Source organism: Cinclus cinclus, chromosome 6 (assembly GCF_963662255.1).
Source record: "Cinclus cinclus chromosome 6, bCinCin1.1, whole genome shotgun sequence".
NCBI lineage: Eukaryota > Metazoa > Chordata > Aves > Passeriformes > Cinclidae > Cinclus > Cinclus cinclus.
In genome coordinates, this window is record NC_085051.1 from 46,094,273 (window position 1) to 46,111,593 (window position 17,321).

General features: G+C 42.7%; 1 protein-coding gene across 1 annotated transcript; it reads left to right on the forward strand.

Moving 5' to 3' along the window:
- The first annotated feature begins 605 nt into the window (after positions 1 to 605).
- CALM1 (calmodulin 1) lies at positions 606 to 10,075 on the forward strand. The gene is made up of 6 exons (XM_062495460.1): positions 606 to 693; positions 3,733 to 3,763; positions 4,722 to 4,865; positions 6,889 to 6,995; positions 8,461 to 8,596; positions 8,829 to 10,075. Exons 1-6 carry the CDS (start codon positions 691 to 693, stop codon positions 8,855 to 8,857), a joined length of 450 nt encoding a protein of 149 aa, XP_062351444.1. The 5' UTR covers positions 606 to 690; the 3' UTR covers positions 8,858 to 10,075.
- Positions 10,076 to 17,321: the final 7,246 nt, after the last annotated feature.

Sequence of the window (17,321 nt, forward strand, 5' to 3'; positions counted from 1 at the left end):
TCGCCTGGATTTTGGTACTTGACAAAAGCCCTGTGATTAATAAAAAGGTAGCTGTGCTCGCTTCAACATTTTAGTTTTACAGTCGCTGTCACACACGCCTTCCCACCGTAAAAAGAGTCCTTTAATAAAAAGTTACCCCCGGCCCCGCACCCTCATCCTCTCCCAGGTGCCGATCCGGGCTCCCCGGGGGAGCGCAGGCCCGCCCCGCTGGCGGGGATGCTGTCTACAAAATTAAAAAAGCACCAACTTGGCCGAGATGCCCTCGCTCCGGGGGTTCCATCCTGGAGAGCAGCGGGGACCGGGCAAAGACCCGGCGGCGAGGCAGCTCCTCGGGGGCTGCGCCGGCACCAGCGCTCGGCAGAGAAGAGCCGCCGCCGGGACCGGGCTGCCCTCGTCCCTCTGGGGGCGCTCGGCCGCGGGGCAGCGGGAGCGGCCCCGCCGGGGGAGGGGCCGGGCCGCCGAGGGGGCAGAGCCGCCCGCCGCAGTCACCTCGCACATACGGCGCCAGGAGGAGGGAAAAGGGCCCCGATCCGGCGGAGGGATACAGCCCCACGTATATAGCGGGCGGCGCAGGCTCACAGCCCCAGCACTTTGCGAGCCGCGCCGGGAGGAGGCAGCAGCAGCAGCAGCCGCCGCTCGTGGTCGCGCAGTTCGTGCAGCCGCCGCCGGGCCCGCCGCCGCCACCGCGCCATGGTAGGGGACTCGTTCGCTCGACTGGCCGGGCACGGCACGGGGTGCCTGGGCTGGCGCGGGGGCTGGTGTGCAGTGCGCTCGCTGCGGGGCTGGGGACGGTCGGGTTGGTGGAGTCGGGCTGTCCCCCGGGAGGAGCGGGGGTGGGGGGAGCCTCGTGGGGGCCCTTCCCGCCCGGGTCTCCGCGGGGTGAGCGGGTCGGTGGCTGCGGGCTCTCCCCCTCCCTAACCCCCGCCGCCTATGCGCGGGATCGCCGCGGAGCTGCGGCCCTTCCTCTTCCGCCGCTTCCCCTTTCCCGCGGCCTGCCGTGTGGGCGCCCCGGCCTCGCGCCCTCCCGCCCCGCCTCGCCTTCCCTCCCCTGCGGAAAGGGCCGGGCGCGTCTCCCCGGGGCCACGGCCCCATCGCCGGGCAGGGCGCGCTGCGGGGCGGGGCGCGGGTTTGCGGGCGAGGATCTCGCTCGGCTCCAGCACCAGCTGCACTGCGCAGGGAGCGGGGGGGCGGCCGGGGGAGGGCACCGCGCTGCAGCTACTGCGCCCCCCCCGTCCTCCCCAGTCTCCCCCCCCCCCCCCCCCAAAAAAAAAAAAATAAAAAAACCGCAGCGGCGGCGGCGAAGCCCATCTCTGTCTGCATTACATCATGTCTCCTCCTCTTCCTCCCAGCCCCCGCGCACCCCCCGGCCGCGGGGACCGGGGCGCTGTGCGAGTTGCTCGGTTGGAAGCGGCCCAGCTCCTGCATGGGGGGCTCGGGGCGGGGGGGCCCAGCCTCCTCTCTCCCCGGGGGCTGCGGGGGAACAGCTCCTGCCCCAGCCGCCTGCTGGAGGGAAGGCGATGGGGAGGGAAGGTTGGCCGCGGAGCCCGGCCGCCCTCGCGGTTGAATGATGAGGACGTGGTGTGGCCGCCGGCTGTAGAGGGAGGGAGGGGAAACGGGGACGCACTGCAGCAGTGGGTGGCTGCTGGCCGGAAAGGGCGCCTGTTGCGCCGGCGGGCTGCGAGCCTCCCGCCTCGCCGGCCGGGCGATGCCCGCCGGAACGCATCGCATCATCGGCCGGGTGCTGCGCGGCCAGCCAGCGCTGCTCGCAAAAGACAGCAAGAGGAAGGGCTGGGATTTTCCCGGTGGTTTTTCGCTTCCTAGGAGAGCGTAGAAACAGTTGTGGACTGACCTCTAATCGCTTTTTGCCAATCTGGGTGTTCCTCGACTCTCTCTCCATCTCCCCTTCCCGTAGGAGAAGGCTGACATCACCAGGACAGGATTTGATTACTTGGCTGGGTGGGGTGATGGCTCCAGCCCTGGCTGGGTACCTTTGTCCTGTAGCGAGGGGATAGTGGCTGTGCCTGTTGCTCGAGAAGGTGAACCCCTTGGCACTGTAGGGTCGAGTTGTGTCCTCAGCCATCACCGGGGTGTGCAAAGGTTTTGGGGGTTTTTTTTATTGTATTTTTGTTGGGGTTTTTTCCTTGTGAAATGTGATGATTTTTTTTTTTTTAGAAACGTTCATTGAGCTTCGATTAATGGGGCAATGAGTTGGTGCTGTGGGCTGGAGGTTTTTTGCCAAGGTGTGGCTCTGTTTCCTGTTCTGCAGGGCAGTGAGTCTGTTATGTAAATTCCTTAGATAATCTTTAAGTGAAACCTCGAATTTTCTGGAAAATCACGAAGAGTACAGGAAGTCGAGCTGGATTTTGAACACAAGCTTTTTGCAGTTATTAAAGAAGACTGTCTAGCTGTTAGCATTTCTACGCTTTTCTCCCTCCTCCAACACACTGCATGCAGGGAATTGTTTAATCATTACATACAGACCTTAAAACAAACCCCATACCTAATTACAGATGAGATCTTTGTATTTCCCTTAACATATAGAGCAGATTTTCAAGCCTATGCTTTTCTCATATGCAAGAGCTTAACATTGTATAGCTGATTAATTCTCCATTGTATCTGTTGCTCTTTGCTGCAGTTAGATGTTTTTTATACTTAATAATATTTTAGGATGAGAAGGGTTTGCCTACCTTTTCTGACCTACAAAATTCTCTGTTCTATTCATAAAAACGGTCCAGTAAAATGTGTTTAAAACAAGTTAGGATCTCTTATTTGCCAATATCTGTGATGTAAAACCCTCTTTTTTTTTTTTTCCTTTAGCAGGAAAAAACATTTTTCCATAAAGAGCTAGTTAGCATCTTCAAATCCAAACAGTGGAGCTTTTTGTGATGTTCTATCCATATGTAGGGTGAGGTTTCTGGAAGGACGTGGCTATGACAGTTAAGCTCTAGAAAGCCCTTTTGATTGCCTGCTGAGCTGTAGACATTTATATGCAGCAGTGGTCTCTTGATGTACAAAAGGTCATAAGCAGGCATTTTAAATCTTGCCACTTAAAATTATGTATAAAACAACCTGCATGTCAGGATGAGGCACCTTAAACTGCTTGGCTGAATGGAAAAATACTATGATGCATGAAAACTGTGGTTTTTTTTTGTTTTGTTTTGTTTTTTTTTTTTTGTCAGAGGTGGCAAAAATCTCTATGACACTGAGATGTAATTTGTGATATCATATCACATATCATATTACAGCAGAGCCCCTTCTGTGGGTCTGGCAGAGGGCTGGAGGTGCTGCAGTGAGGTGGGGAGGGTGGGCAGGGCTGGAACAGTGGGTGGCACATCAGCCCACACATGTGGCCCCCACAGTGTGCTGGGCCACTGCACTGGTGGGAATGGCATGTGCTGTGACACCCCAAACACGTGGCATTAGGGATTCTGTGCCTCTCTAACCAATTGCAAGGAGCCCACCCTGTGTCCTTCACTGGACCAAACCAGATTTACCAAGTTGCAGAATGGTATTCAGTTATTCATGTACAGTTTCAAACCAAGTTAGCCTATATGCTTTTGGAAACAGCTGCATGGTGTAGGTGAGTGCAGTCGCCTTCTAGAGACAGAATTCTAAGGTTTGTATGTGACTGTGAAAGTAATGATAAATCGCTTCTGAAATATGAAGGCATGCCTCATGGCTTGACAGAGCTAGAGGTAAACAGCATTCTAAAATGTTCTATTCTTTGTGTAGGCTGATCAGCTGACTGAAGAACAGATTGCTGGTAAGTGTTTTGATGATAATTTCTTTTTTTTGCTAGCTCTTGTGACTAAAAGAAAATATATTATCTCAAACATAGTGGGAAAAAAACATCTTTGACAACTTAAAATCTGCACTACCACTTTTGAAAAGCTCTCACTTAAAAAAATCCCAAACTAAAAAAAAAAAACTAGACAAAAATATTCTGGAAGATTACTGGTTCAATGCCTCTTTATTTACACTTCTTATTCCTTGGACTACAGATAATGATATTTTTTTAGTTGTTCAGTTTTGAGCCAAGTTCTCCTAGATCTCTTGCAAACAGAAATAATTGTGAGACTCAAATGAACTACTTAGAGTCAAAGCAGACCGAGGTACTCTTAATAAAGTGAAGATAAACAACAAATTAAATGGCAACAAATAAACCTCAGATTAGTTTATTGCACACTGTTACAAGCCAGTGTCTTTTAAATAAATCTTTTAATACACTGTAATTCAGACTGGTCAGGAGAAGGAGCATTATTTGACCTCTGGAGACCAGTTCCACGTTTGTGACTGACACTAATTCTTATTGTTTGCAGACTTAAAAATAAGTGGTAAATGACAATGCTTTTGTTCCTGTAAGTCTGTTAATTGTAAAGGGGGCCCAGTGGCTGCTTTTACTTACTTTAGGCAGCTGCTGTGTGTGGGGCAACTGTGCCTCAGGCAAGATGCATATGCATGGAAATGAATTACAGAGTTGTAATGCAGATAAATAACCACATGAAATAAGTTTTAATTTACTGTGAAAATTATGTGTTGGTATTGTAAGTAATTTTTATTCATATTTGAGAGTGTTAATTCTCTCAATAAAGGGACAGTTAGATAAGAAGACAAAATGTTTCCTAGAATTGTACCAGGCTTTGTCAGTAGAGTGCATTTTTAGTCTGTGGTTTTCTCATGCTGGTGATGTCTCTAAACACTGGGACTGTTTCTGCCTCTAGAATTCAAGGAAGCCTTTTCCCTATTTGACAAAGATGGTGATGGTACTATCACAACGAAAGAGCTGGGAACTGTCATGAGGTCACTGGGTCAAAATCCAACAGAAGCAGAGTTGCAGGATATGATCAACGAGGTAGATGCTGATGGTAAGTGTTGGGAAGGTGCTATGATCATCTTTAACATGTGACCTCCACACCTGGGCTTAAACTGCATAGGGAAGACTATGACACAGTGCTCTTAAAGCAGTTTCAAAATTTTGGATAGAATCTAAACTCAGAAGGATGTCAAAGATGCTAGCAGGATTTGTGAGACTAAAAAGAAGTAATGGGCAGAGATGAAGTTATGCTATTTGTCTTTAATATTTTATGGGTCATAGGCTTCCTATTGCTATCTGACTTGCCCTGACCTGCCATTAGCCTGTGTTTCCATCCAGCTTTTCTGTATGTGTTTTGTTAGCCCATGCTGATTTTAATAGCTTTACTAATGTCTGTAGTTTTGGTTAAGGCAAAAGAACATGTTAGGAGTGGAATAGTGTTTTCAATGGAAGTTTAGCACAACTGGAAGAGACTTTATAGTCTAATATATTAAATTCCTAATAGATAGAGAGGGGCTATTGGAGGCAAAGGCAGAAAATCCTTCCCATATCAAGGCTAACAGAATTATTTTAAATGAACACCAGAAAGCCCATATTGAAACAGACATTGTGTTTCTGAGCTCCACATAGGCTGACAGCTTTAAAAAGGAAAAATATTTCCCCTGCTCAGGGATGCCAAACCTTTTGTTTTGTATGTTGATTGTGATAATGACTTTTCTCTAAACTTTTTGTAAAAGAGGAGTGAAAAGTGCATTGGTGAGAGTATAAATTATTGGATTTTCAGGCCATGTTAATTAAACTACTTTCTTAAAGTGTAAGTTGACCTTAATTACTAAGTCTTAGCAGAAACTGAAAAGCTTCAGTGTCTGCAGTGGTATGTAGAGTTTGTGTATGGTAGCTTCTCTAGGCTGCAGACCAAGTGCTGCTCTGGTGGATTTTAAACAGAAGGAGTCTTCAGATGAGTATGCCTGCCCAGCAGTTTAAATTTGGGTTACAGCAGAATGCTTTCTTATTCTTCTTCATGCTCATTGAGGTTTTTTTTTGTTTTTTCAAGACTGGATATGAGACCTGTGCTCATATTTTACTGGTATGTAAAGTTGGCTGAGATGATAAATAGCTTTGTATGTCTCAGGCTGGAATCCCTAGGATACAAGGATTTTCTTAAATTTTATTTGTTGCACAATGAATTTGTGTTCTTCTTTAATCAATGAGTAGATCTTAGTTGCACAGTGAACTGTTTAATGTTGTTTTGTGCACTACTTAATGTACCTTCCTGGCATATAGAGCTGCATCCCAATTATATAAATCTAGCTTCTTCACCATACCACTTTTTTCCTAGCTTTGAGCAGCTTGAAATTGAAGTCTTTGCTTTGGATGAAAGGCTTAATCTTAGGGGTGAGGCCTGGATGTCAGCAGGGATTTTCAGTTTTGCAGTAAAAGCTGTAAGAACACATACAGCTAAACTTATCAGTAATAACAAGCAATGTCAACTTTTCTTGTGTCACTGGAATTTGCAGATCCTTGTTGCCCCTTAGAATGGTTTGTTGCTTTTGTGGTGTGCAACTTTGGTTGAAAAGGTAGTTGAATTTTAGGAAGAAAAAAGTATTTATGAACAGTTTAGTGAAGTGTGATGTTCCCCAAGTATTAGATAACCTGGGATTGTAATGGCAGTTTAATCTGTGTTTTTCCTGGAAGACCCAATTGAGAGATTATATTGAAATTAAAAGGTTAATTTTGTGGGAGTTTTTTTGAATAAAAATGTCCTGTTATTGGTTAACCTTGAAGGATCAGACAGATATTTTACTTGTAACTTGGGTGGCAGATGGTGTGGCTTATCCTTGAAAGAGGGCAGCAGTTGATTTTGTGCTGAAACAGAGTGGCTGCTCTAGCTGCTGCATATTGTAATAGCAAAAAAGGCAATGGAACAATTTTAGAGAGAAGAACCAGTTCATCTAGAAGGACAGTTACCTGGCAGTCTTGTCTCTGGCTAAGTCAAATGCCAATTTTTTTTGTTTGTTTGATGTTAATGAAGAAAAACATGGAAGTTTAATTTTTGGAAGTTTCTTTTTATTAAGGCAATGGCACTATCGACTTCCCTGAATTTTTAACCATGATGGCCAGAAAAATGAAGGACACAGACAGCGAGGAAGAAATCCGTGAGGCATTCCGAGTCTTTGACAAGGTATTACTAAAAGTACAGCTACTCTTCAAAAGCAATAATGATGTCTGTATTTTCCTTAGTGTTGTCTCTCTTCTTGGCTGTAAGGAGAAAGAGTCCTCAAGTAGAAGCAGGGGAATTGGAAACATAGCAGAGGTTGCTCTGAATATAGAACCAGGACTGTTGCAGCCTTGCTTTATGCAGCAAGGTCTAAGTTTTAGGCTCATCCATGAGGAAAACTTTTTGGCCTTTCCTTAGAAAGAGATTAGCAGAACTTGATGCTTGGCAGGGGGGGGAAGGTTTTGAGATGTGTGGGTAAAGGAGGGGGATTTTTCTCTACCTTTTCACTTTGGGGTGAATGGGGAAAGTGTTTTTGCATGGATGCACAAGGTTTTATACTACCCTGTGGAAGCTTTTGAAGTCAAGATGATGTCACTGGTATTTGGAGGGACACGAAGTATGGCATGTTCTCTTTTCAAAATGTCAACTTTGAGGTTGCTTTTGTGAAAATTTAAGAGTTCAGCTCCCTTGATCTTGTTTAAGAATACCTAGGCATATACCAGTTTTTTAGAACAGGGTTTCCCCTCTTTGGGTTGTTTGAACATGACAGATACAAGAGTTGTGTGGAGTAGTGGTTGGTGCAGCTGTAAAGCTAATGCATGTGCGGAAGAAGACTTTACTGCTACTTTTTATAGGAAAAAAAGTGTCGGTCTGTAGTACTTTGCTGAAAATGTGGAGGTATTTCTGCAGACTAGATTAGTATTTAAAGCCAGTGAAGTGGGTTATCTACTGGTGATGGTTGTATCCTGCACTAAGATAGTGTATTCTTCCAGTGTATGGCATTTCTGAAGTGGCTCAGAGTGAACTTTAGGTTTGGATGTTGCAAATGGGGATGCTGGCTTAGATGTGTCAATTTCTGTCCTCTTTAATTTTGCCATAATATTTCTCTAATCTCCTTATGAGTAGAATTTAAATGCTTTCCTTTTTTTTTTTTTTTTTTTTGTTTGGGTTTTTTTTTTTTTTTTTTAAATATCATCCAAGCAACCTAACATAGCCAGCTGCATTCTGGTTATAGAGGTAGTGTTAACACAGAAGAGAAAGTTGACTTCATTCTTGCTGGTGGGGGAGCAGGTCTCTTTTTGACCTTGCTTAGGCAGTAGAGACTAAACAAAAACTTTTTTGGTTTTGTTTCTGTGTTTATTTTTGAAAGCTCTTTAAAAGCATTAAAAATACCTTATCACAACTGCAAGTCAGGCATACAGCTGTAATTACAGCACAGTAATTCTATGGAAGGATATGGTGTCATGCATGCTGAAGAAGGTGGTGGGACTAATATATACTGCAGTTTGTACAGTGTGCCAGGTCTGTACATCTGTCCCAAGTGCCATAAGACTGCTTCAGAAGCAGTTACTGGAAACCTAGATGTAGTTTCCAAGTTTGTCAGTGTCAGCATTGTTGTTCATGGTCTTGTGCAACTCTTTTCTTGTAGGATGGCAATGGCTATATCAGTGCAGCAGAACTACGCCATGTTATGACAAACTTAGGAGAAAAGCTAACAGATGAAGAAGTAGATGAAATGATCAGAGAAGCAGATATTGATGGGGATGGGCAAGTCAACTATGAAGGTAAAAAGATGCTTGTTTTGACTCAAAACCATTATTCAGACTGGAGAAAGCCTGTTGCATAGGGCATTAATTTTTAATACTTGAGACACTAGTTAATCTGCTTGTCCACTTTTGCGGACAAAAGCTTAGATGCAGTGAAAGGTGTTTTTTTTTTATGCCAAGTGTGTTTTAGACACTTTTGACTTGAAGTACACTGGAGACAGTAAATCACAGTGACTTTTTATTTTTTCAGAATTCGTACAGATGATGACTGCAAAGTGAAGAGACCTCCTTTACACCTTTTTTCCTCTAGAAGAATCAAATTGAATCTTTTACTTACCTCTTGCAAAAAAACAAAAAATGTTCATTTATTCATTCTGTTTCTGTATAGCAAAACTGAATGTCAAATTACCTTCTGTCCACAAACTGCATGTAATGGTTGGTGGTCCTGTCCCTAAAAGATCAAGTTAAACATCAGTTTTACAATATAAATAATTGTACTACCTTGAAAATAAAAAAAAAAGGAAGCACTTAGTGAACTCGAAAGTTCCATTTGCTAATGACTATTACACTGTTTGGGCTGGCCAGTTTTTCATGCATGCAGCTTGACAATTGAGCACAGTCAGACATGTGTATTAAAAGGAAAAAAAACCTAAAGGATCCACTTTCTTGTTCAACGGTGGATTCTAGTTCAATTTGTAGTATAAATTGTCATAGCTGGTTTACTTTACAATTGGTTTATACCTCAGGATGGTATGCAGCAAAATGGTTGAAGGATGCAAAACTTAAGGAAAATGCCCTAAAGGTTGAATGGTTCTCCTGTACGTAGCAGTGTGCTCCAAAAATAGGATGATCTTAACTATGGATGGCATGTCTGTGTTAAAATACTGGTTTAACATTGTCTGCATTGCACTATAGTGAAACGGGTGTCAGGCTGTTACCGTTCACAAAATTTTTAAAAGAAACCTTCACCAAGGGAGCATCTTTGGACTCTCATATTTTTAAAACCTTCTGTACCGTGACTTGGAGCTGGCGGAGTAGCCTGTGGACTTCAGCACAACTATCAACATTGCTGTTCAAGATATTACAATTTATGTCCATTCCAAGTTGTAAATGCTAGTCTTTTTTTTCCAATAAAAGACCATTAACTTAAAGGTGGTGTTAAATGCTTTGTAAAGTTAAAATATATATATATATAATTGAGATAATAAACCAAAAAAGCAGTAGGAAGGAAGTGTTTCTATGAATGACTTGCTGCTAAATTATAATGCACATGTATGCAATAAGTTGTCCCCTATCTTTTCAAGATGGCAAGAACTGACCTCCTGTAACCCAAGACCTTTGCTATAAATAAATGAACTTGTGCTTGCCTTTCATATTACGACAATGTTAATTTAGTTGGTCTCAAAGTCGTGTAATGCTGACTCGTCAACTATCAGCACAGAAGTAACACCTCATTTCACTACAGTGGAGAGCTCTGAGCATGCATGTCAATACTGGGGAAACATGTATAGGTTGCTTATGTTTTTTTGACAGGTTATAAAAACTGGTTGGAGAACTTAAACAACATGGACTTCATAGATATCTGATTCTCAAACATGCCAAAAATGCATTTATCGACCCGCAGAAAGAAAGCAAAAGGACATTTTAGAATATCTATTTAAAAAACCAAATTAAGCCTTTTTGGAAATGGGGGCTATTATGTCTTGACTTCTCAAACACTTGCATGAATTTTGTGGGGTGGAGAAGAGGACTAGGGTTAATTTAAAAATGATCTTGTTACTTCTGCTTTGCATGCACTAGCAGTGCTTAGTCATTCCAGTTCTCTGAATAAGTGTTCTTTGATCCTTCAGCTTCCCCATGAATGAGTGGCAAAGCAGTCGTGTGCACTCTTCTTTGTCTGAAAGAAGGTGTCTTTTCTTTCCTTTTTTTTGTATTTTAAGCAGAGCCTCCGTGTGGAAGGCTTGTATGCTTGGGAGGGAGGGACTACGGCATAATTACTGACTTAGTTTTCGTTTCCAAGTGTAATGGGTTGCAAACCCTGATTGCTTGATTGCATATTGATACTGTGTCAAGGAAGAGGTGCAAGTCTCCATTCATCCTGTCTAACTGAGGTGCGTGTGTTAAGAACGTGGTTTGCTCAGTGGGGGTCTAGAGACACCTCCAGAAGGCAATTGAGACTGCCTGCCTTCAGTGATTTTTTTTTTTTTTCTTTTTTTTTTTTTTTTTCCCCTTCTCCTGCTGGGTGGGTGGAGTTCTGGGTGACGAGGGACCCAGACACCTTAACCAAGTGCCTAAAAGTTAGATGGGCTGAATGTAGGCAATTGCTTAGGTATCTAGTTGTTGTAAAGGCTTGTTACCTGGCTGTGAATGCTTTCCTAGCAAACTGGCCTCAATGATGGGAATGTCTGATTACCCTTTCAAAGTAGAGTCTTGCATAGCAGCTGTGAACTGCTACTTTAGTAGTGCTTTGAGGATGGCTGCACTGATCCTGTAGACCAGCTTTTAAAAAGAACATACTCAAGAAACAGGCAAGGTAGGAATAATGGTTGCAGCTCTGAACTAATTACTTCTGCCTGGGTGTGCAGATCTTGTCTAGTAGGTAAATGCTTCTTACCATCAATCTATCATTCACTCATGGTTGGTAGGGTAGTTCACTTAAGAACAGCTGCTTTTAGCTTACTCAGTGTGCTCTGTGCTTGCTAGCAGAGACCTCATCCTGCAATAGGTTCTTGGCTTGATTAGAAATTGTCTGGCAGTGTGCAGTGTTGGTATGCCCTGTAACTGAATCTGCCTGGAGGTATCTAATTATTAACTGACTTCAGTACCACATCAACCTCGAGTAAATGTATCCTCTGTACAGGACTTAAGCTCTGTTCCTTTCTGCATAGTGAATAACTAGAAAAATGAAATGGTGTCATCAAGGTCTTTTAAAATTTTTTAATTTTTTTTTTTCCTGTGAGTGTGTGTGTTGCTTTGGCTTTTTCCAAATGTGAAAGTGTGGGCTGGATACACTTGGTGCATGGCTTAGAAACATGGGACTGGAAAGAACTTCCTGGGTCATCAGATCCAGTCCCCTGCTATTGCAGGCAACCGTGTCATATAATCCTTTTAATAAACTGATCAAGCTTAAACACCTGCTTGTAAGTGGCTTGTTTTCATGGAAGTTCTGTAACTCATGTTGCTCTCAACTGATGCAAATAATATATGAAATATGAAGTTAATCAAAAGGTCCTCCAGCTTAGCTTTAGGTTTATCATTGCATTTATTTACTTGACTTTCTTGAACCTGTTATTATTTGCACAACACTCAGGAAAGTGTTGAGTCTTTACCCCCTCTTGCTATGAATAAGAGTTGGTGTGCTTGCTTATTTTTTTTTAATGGAAAAGATGGATGTCTGGCTTGTTGAAACCTGTTAGATATGTTAATTGTCAAGGCAAGAAACAATTGAGTTACTTGTATTTGATACATAAATTTAAGGCTAGAGTATACATAACCATTTTTAAAAAACATCAACTTGCAGTGTAGTTTTATATTTAATACTGAAATTGTACTGCTAAAGTTTAAACTGCTGTTAATCATATTCCTCTTCTGATCATAATGAAAAAATAAAGGGTAAGAAAATGCTTAACATAGATTATTCATTATCATGCTTATTTTATTAATAATTCAGGCATTGAAACATCTCCAGGTATGGGGCATTTGTTCTGTTTGCTGGGGTGGGCTGGAGTGGGGGGTGGGGAGGGTTATCGATGTAGAAAATTCTTAACTCCCAACCATTTGTCCGACTTGTGCAGCTTCAGAAGCACAGACATAATAAACTTCAAGAAAGGACCCTACATCTTACTGATGCCTTAGATGCACATGTGGGTGGGGGGCTGATGAGTGGCCAGTGCCCAGTCCCTGTGCCCTGCCCAGGGCAGTGTGGAGCAGGGTGAGGCTGTGTCCCGGGCCCTGGATTGCAGCATGTGTGTGATGGGAATGCAGATTCTTGTTCCCAGATGACAACATCCTAGACTAAAACCACAGTCTTAGGGTTTAGAAATAACACAGTTGTACAGCTTGCTTTTCCCCTGCCACAAAACTAACTGGAACACTTTTTTTTTGCTGCAATCCAGTTAAGGTTTGGTTTCTTTTTATTTCATAATTTTGGTATTTTATAGTTTTGGGATTTTTTGGTTTGGTTGGTTTGTTCATGGGGGTGGGGAGGATTGTTTGGTTGGTTTGGGTCATGGTGTTCTACTGTTGTTCAGGTTTTTTTTTTTTTACAGTTACTAAGTGAAATCTGACATAGGACTGGTAGAACCACAGCATGTTCTGGTGATAGACATACAACTGTCAAGTGAACATAGGCAGTGAAGGCTGATGCCCTGGTTCTCCTGACTGACATTTAGGAAACCAAATATTTTATTTTCAAGTAGAGTAGGTGGATCTTTAAAATCAGCGAGACAAACATATCAAATTGTGTGGGGAATTTTTCCTGACAGAATTGCAATTCCAAAATATTAATGGTGTTGAGGTTTTTTAAAAATCCAAATACAAGGTTGTGAAGTAATGAATTACATGATGAATTGTGTAAAGAACTGGGGTTCCAAAGATGCTTGATATTGCTGGCTGTAGAAACATTGCATGAAGGCCCAAGTACTTAGCAGATTTTATATTTTCTAAGAACCCCTATCAATCAGTATCTTAGGGTAGCAGTCAGAGGATATTTGAAAGAGTTGGTAATTTCTTTAATAGTAATAAATTGGGTTTTGAACTGAAGTGAACAAGTATCCCAATAAATGACAGCCCTGCTGATTAGGTAGACACCAAGAAAACCTCTTACAGTCTCATAGATGATTTGGCACAGTTGTTCTCTAGCAGAAAATGAGTGTGTTGCTCTCTATCCGACTGATGACTGTAACCAGGAGCAGAGCACACTTCAGAGCACAGCACACCCCTTTTGGCCCAGCTGTTAAACTCCTGGAGAAAAACTCACAAACATTTAACACAAAAAACAGTATTGTAGCGTGGGGTTAAATTTCTCCCACACCCCTGTGGGGACCAGCACCATGAAGCAATGCTGCAGAAACAAAGTTGAGAAGCAGGTCTCCCAGCCCTACCTGACCCTCGAGGTTGCAAGTTGTCCTTTCATGCATCCTTTTAGGTGAGGGACAAAGCTAGATCTGCCTGGCAGTGGGTACCACAGCCTCTTTTGTGATGCCTTGTTGTTTTGATCTTTCACAGAAGCTTCATTCACTGGGGAATCTTGCACAGATCTCTGAAGAACTGCTTTTGTTTCAGTTGCCTTAAAAGTCAGCATCCACAGAAATACTGAAAGAATTATTCATAGTGCAGCCTTTTCCTGACAAAAGCAACTTTTAAAATAATGGTTGAAGTACAGTATGAAAATTGTTCTGATAATCTAAAAATTAATCACAATTATTTCTGAATATTGTTTATTTCTAGATCTCTCAGTATGATATATTTCAAAAACAGATTCTTCAACAAATGTCATGCTTGCCCTAAAATTTGCAGCATTTAAAATGAACACAATATTTGAATAGGAACCAACTGAATCAACTGAGAAATCCATAAAAAGGCATTAGAAAACATTCCCCATTTTACTAGTTTACAGTGGAATTTGAAATAATAGCGCTGTAAATGTAGCAATTATTCTGAAAAAGGATATGGTGAAAGAAACAGATGGAGGAAGAGTAAAAGAATACCTGTACATGGGACTGCTTTGTAGTCTTGTCCTGCCAAGTATTTGTTGTCCATAAGGCTATTAATATTTCATTGTGGGCACCCTGGTTTTTTTAGCAGTGGTGCTGTTACTCAGTTTGTCCAGTTTTCCTGGCTACACATAGTTCCCTCCTGCTCCATGCTAACTTCACATTTACTTGAAAATATTCATCCTGGAAAAGCTGTCAGCCTGCTGTTGTTCAGAACTTGCCAAATGTGCTCTGCTTATTCTCAGCTTTTAAAAAAAATATTTAAAAGAATAATTTCCTCCAGACATTCTGCTAGGAGACAAAATACAACCATGATTTCATAAAGATTTTACTGACTATCTTGTGAATTGAAATTTTGGCCCAGAGTATTTAGCTGTCTAGGAATCTCTGTGCTACATCAACAAAATTAGTTTCTCAAGGGTTTTGACATAAAATTTGATGGATATTTCCTAATAACTCATTTGTTTCTTTAGATATTAATAGATAAAAATTCCTACACAAATATACCAGATGCCCTAAAAATCAGTGTGTATGATGCTGTTGACCTTACATATTTGAATTAGAGACAAGTAGATTCAATCAGTAAATTAAGTCAGTAAGTATAACAGATTTTTAGTGTCAAAGAAGATATCTTGCATTGTGGTATAGTTACAAAACCATAGCTAAATTGTGAAAATAGCCTTGCTGATTTATTTTCCGTCAAATTAATTTATAGAGGAAGATAATTTTTTAAGTATCTCAGGCTGTTATTCTTTTCTGTATTAAGCACTTGCACACATGGAAAATACTATTGGAAGAAAATGATCTTAGGGCTACAAAATTAAGTACACAAAATTTAAAAAAACCCCAAACAATTAAGGTTATTCATGAAACTTGAGACTGGCCTATTGCAAATGTGATTACAAAACATCCTGACACTGTCTTATCTCATTCTGTACTGCCCTCAGCATCTTTCCATCAGTGTATTAAACATTTCATTCCAACTTTCCTTTTGAATCCAACATTCTGTCCATACCTTAGTCACTAGCCACTACTCAGCTCTTGCTCCAAAGCCAAAATTACTATTTTTCTACGGCACTTAGGTGGCTGAGTGCTTCACTAATACTATGTTCTTTTAAGGACACACAGTGAATTGAGGACACACTTTATCCTCACCAAACAGAAGGAGCTGAGGTGCACTGAACTCCAATGCAGTATTTCTGAGAGTTCGATCTAAGACATTTATTTTCATTTGTCAGAATCAGAATCGTGCCTGATATGTGGTACAAAGACACCTTGTCAGTAAGAGCACCTTTCAGGTCTGAAAGCCAGTCTGAGCCTCTGGGTCAGGCCATTTTTGTCTAATATTCTTGGAAGAAGTGACAGCTGTGTCTGAGTGGTTGATCCCATCCCATCCCACATCCCAAGAGCTCTTGTTTTCCAGGGCAGTCAGGGCCTGCATTGCCTGGCAGGTCAGTTTCTTTCTTTCAGCCCTCATATCACTCGCTATGCATTGCCTTGTTCATGCAAAAGAAGAAAAGACATCAACTATGCAGCATTTCTTTCATTGCATCACACCAATTCATGCTCAGAGCAGCAGGGAAGAGAACACACTGAAGAAAACAGGGAGATTTCATGCTAGGACCACAAAATTGGCGGGGGGGGGGGGGGGGTGAGGTGGTGCTGGTGGTAGGGATGGCTTGTGAAAGGAGAGTAGGGGAATAAAAGTGGCAAATCCCCTCAATTGCAGCACTTTGTGCTTTCCTGCAGAACTTTGCACTTTCATTGCTGTTTCAATCCTGTAATTTATTACCACAAAAGGGAAAACAGAACTATGCCCCCATCGCAGGAAACTCAGTTGTGTGGCATCATGGTGACACCCCAGTGAGTCGTCATCTGAACTACTGCCACTGGGTTCCACACAGATCTCTGTGACCTCCTGAGGTAGCAGAGGAATGGTAAGCAAAGCTCTTCCTCTTCCCCGGCCAACCTGACATGGGGAGAGAGCGCTTTGCCCACAGATTTGGAGAGGAGAGGTTGATTCAGGACTGTGGGAGGCTGTGCTTTAATGGTCCTAAGCTTTTCCACCCATCCCCTGTAACCATGACCCCATACCTTGTGTTCTCTTCCTGCCCTACCTGCTTCCTTCCTCTCCATTTTATTCTCTACCCATCAGGCCCAGCTTCTACCTCTCAGACTTTTCTAGGTTTCCTTGTCCTACAGTCCTTGCTCCTTTTTCGTTCCTGCACACATGGACTAACCCCAGTTGGGAACTCAGCCCCACCAACCTGTGGCTTGCTCTCCTCCCCAGTGGGATGGGAGAGAGATTCAGAAGAATGAAATTGAGAAAATTCTTGGGTTGAGATACAGAGAATTTGATCAGGAAAGATCATGCACGTGCAAAAATAAAGCAAAACAAGGAGTTAATTCACTACTCTCCTTGGGCAGGCAGGTGTTCAGCCAGCCCTAGGAAAGCAGGGCTCCATCCCACATAATGATTATTTGAGAAAACAAACACAATAACTCCAACAACACCCCCCCTTCCTTCTTCTTCCCCCAGACTTTATTGCTAAGCATGTTACCATATGGTATGGAATATCATAGAATGGTTTGGGTTGGAAGAGATCTAAAAGATCATTTAATTCCAACAGTTCTTCCACTTAACTGCATTGCTCAATGTCCCATCCAGCCTGGCCTTGAACACTGCCAAGGATGGGGCATCCACAGTTTTTCTGGGCAGTTTCCTTTGGACAGCTAAAGTTGGCTCTGTTGGCTGCACTTCCTCACAGTCTCTGTGCTTCCCCAGCCTGCTCACTGGTGGGGAGGGGCGAGAGGCCAAAAAATCCTCATGTTGTGCAAGCACAGCTAAGTGATACCTAAAACATCCCTTGTTATCAACATTTTTTTGTGTTACAAATCCAAACTGAACACCATACGAACAACTATAAGAAAATGAACTCTACCTCAGCCCAAACCAGTACATCAGCTCATCTGTTTCCCTCACTAATCAGGGCTGCCAATGATATATCTTCTTCCAGATCTCTGTTCTC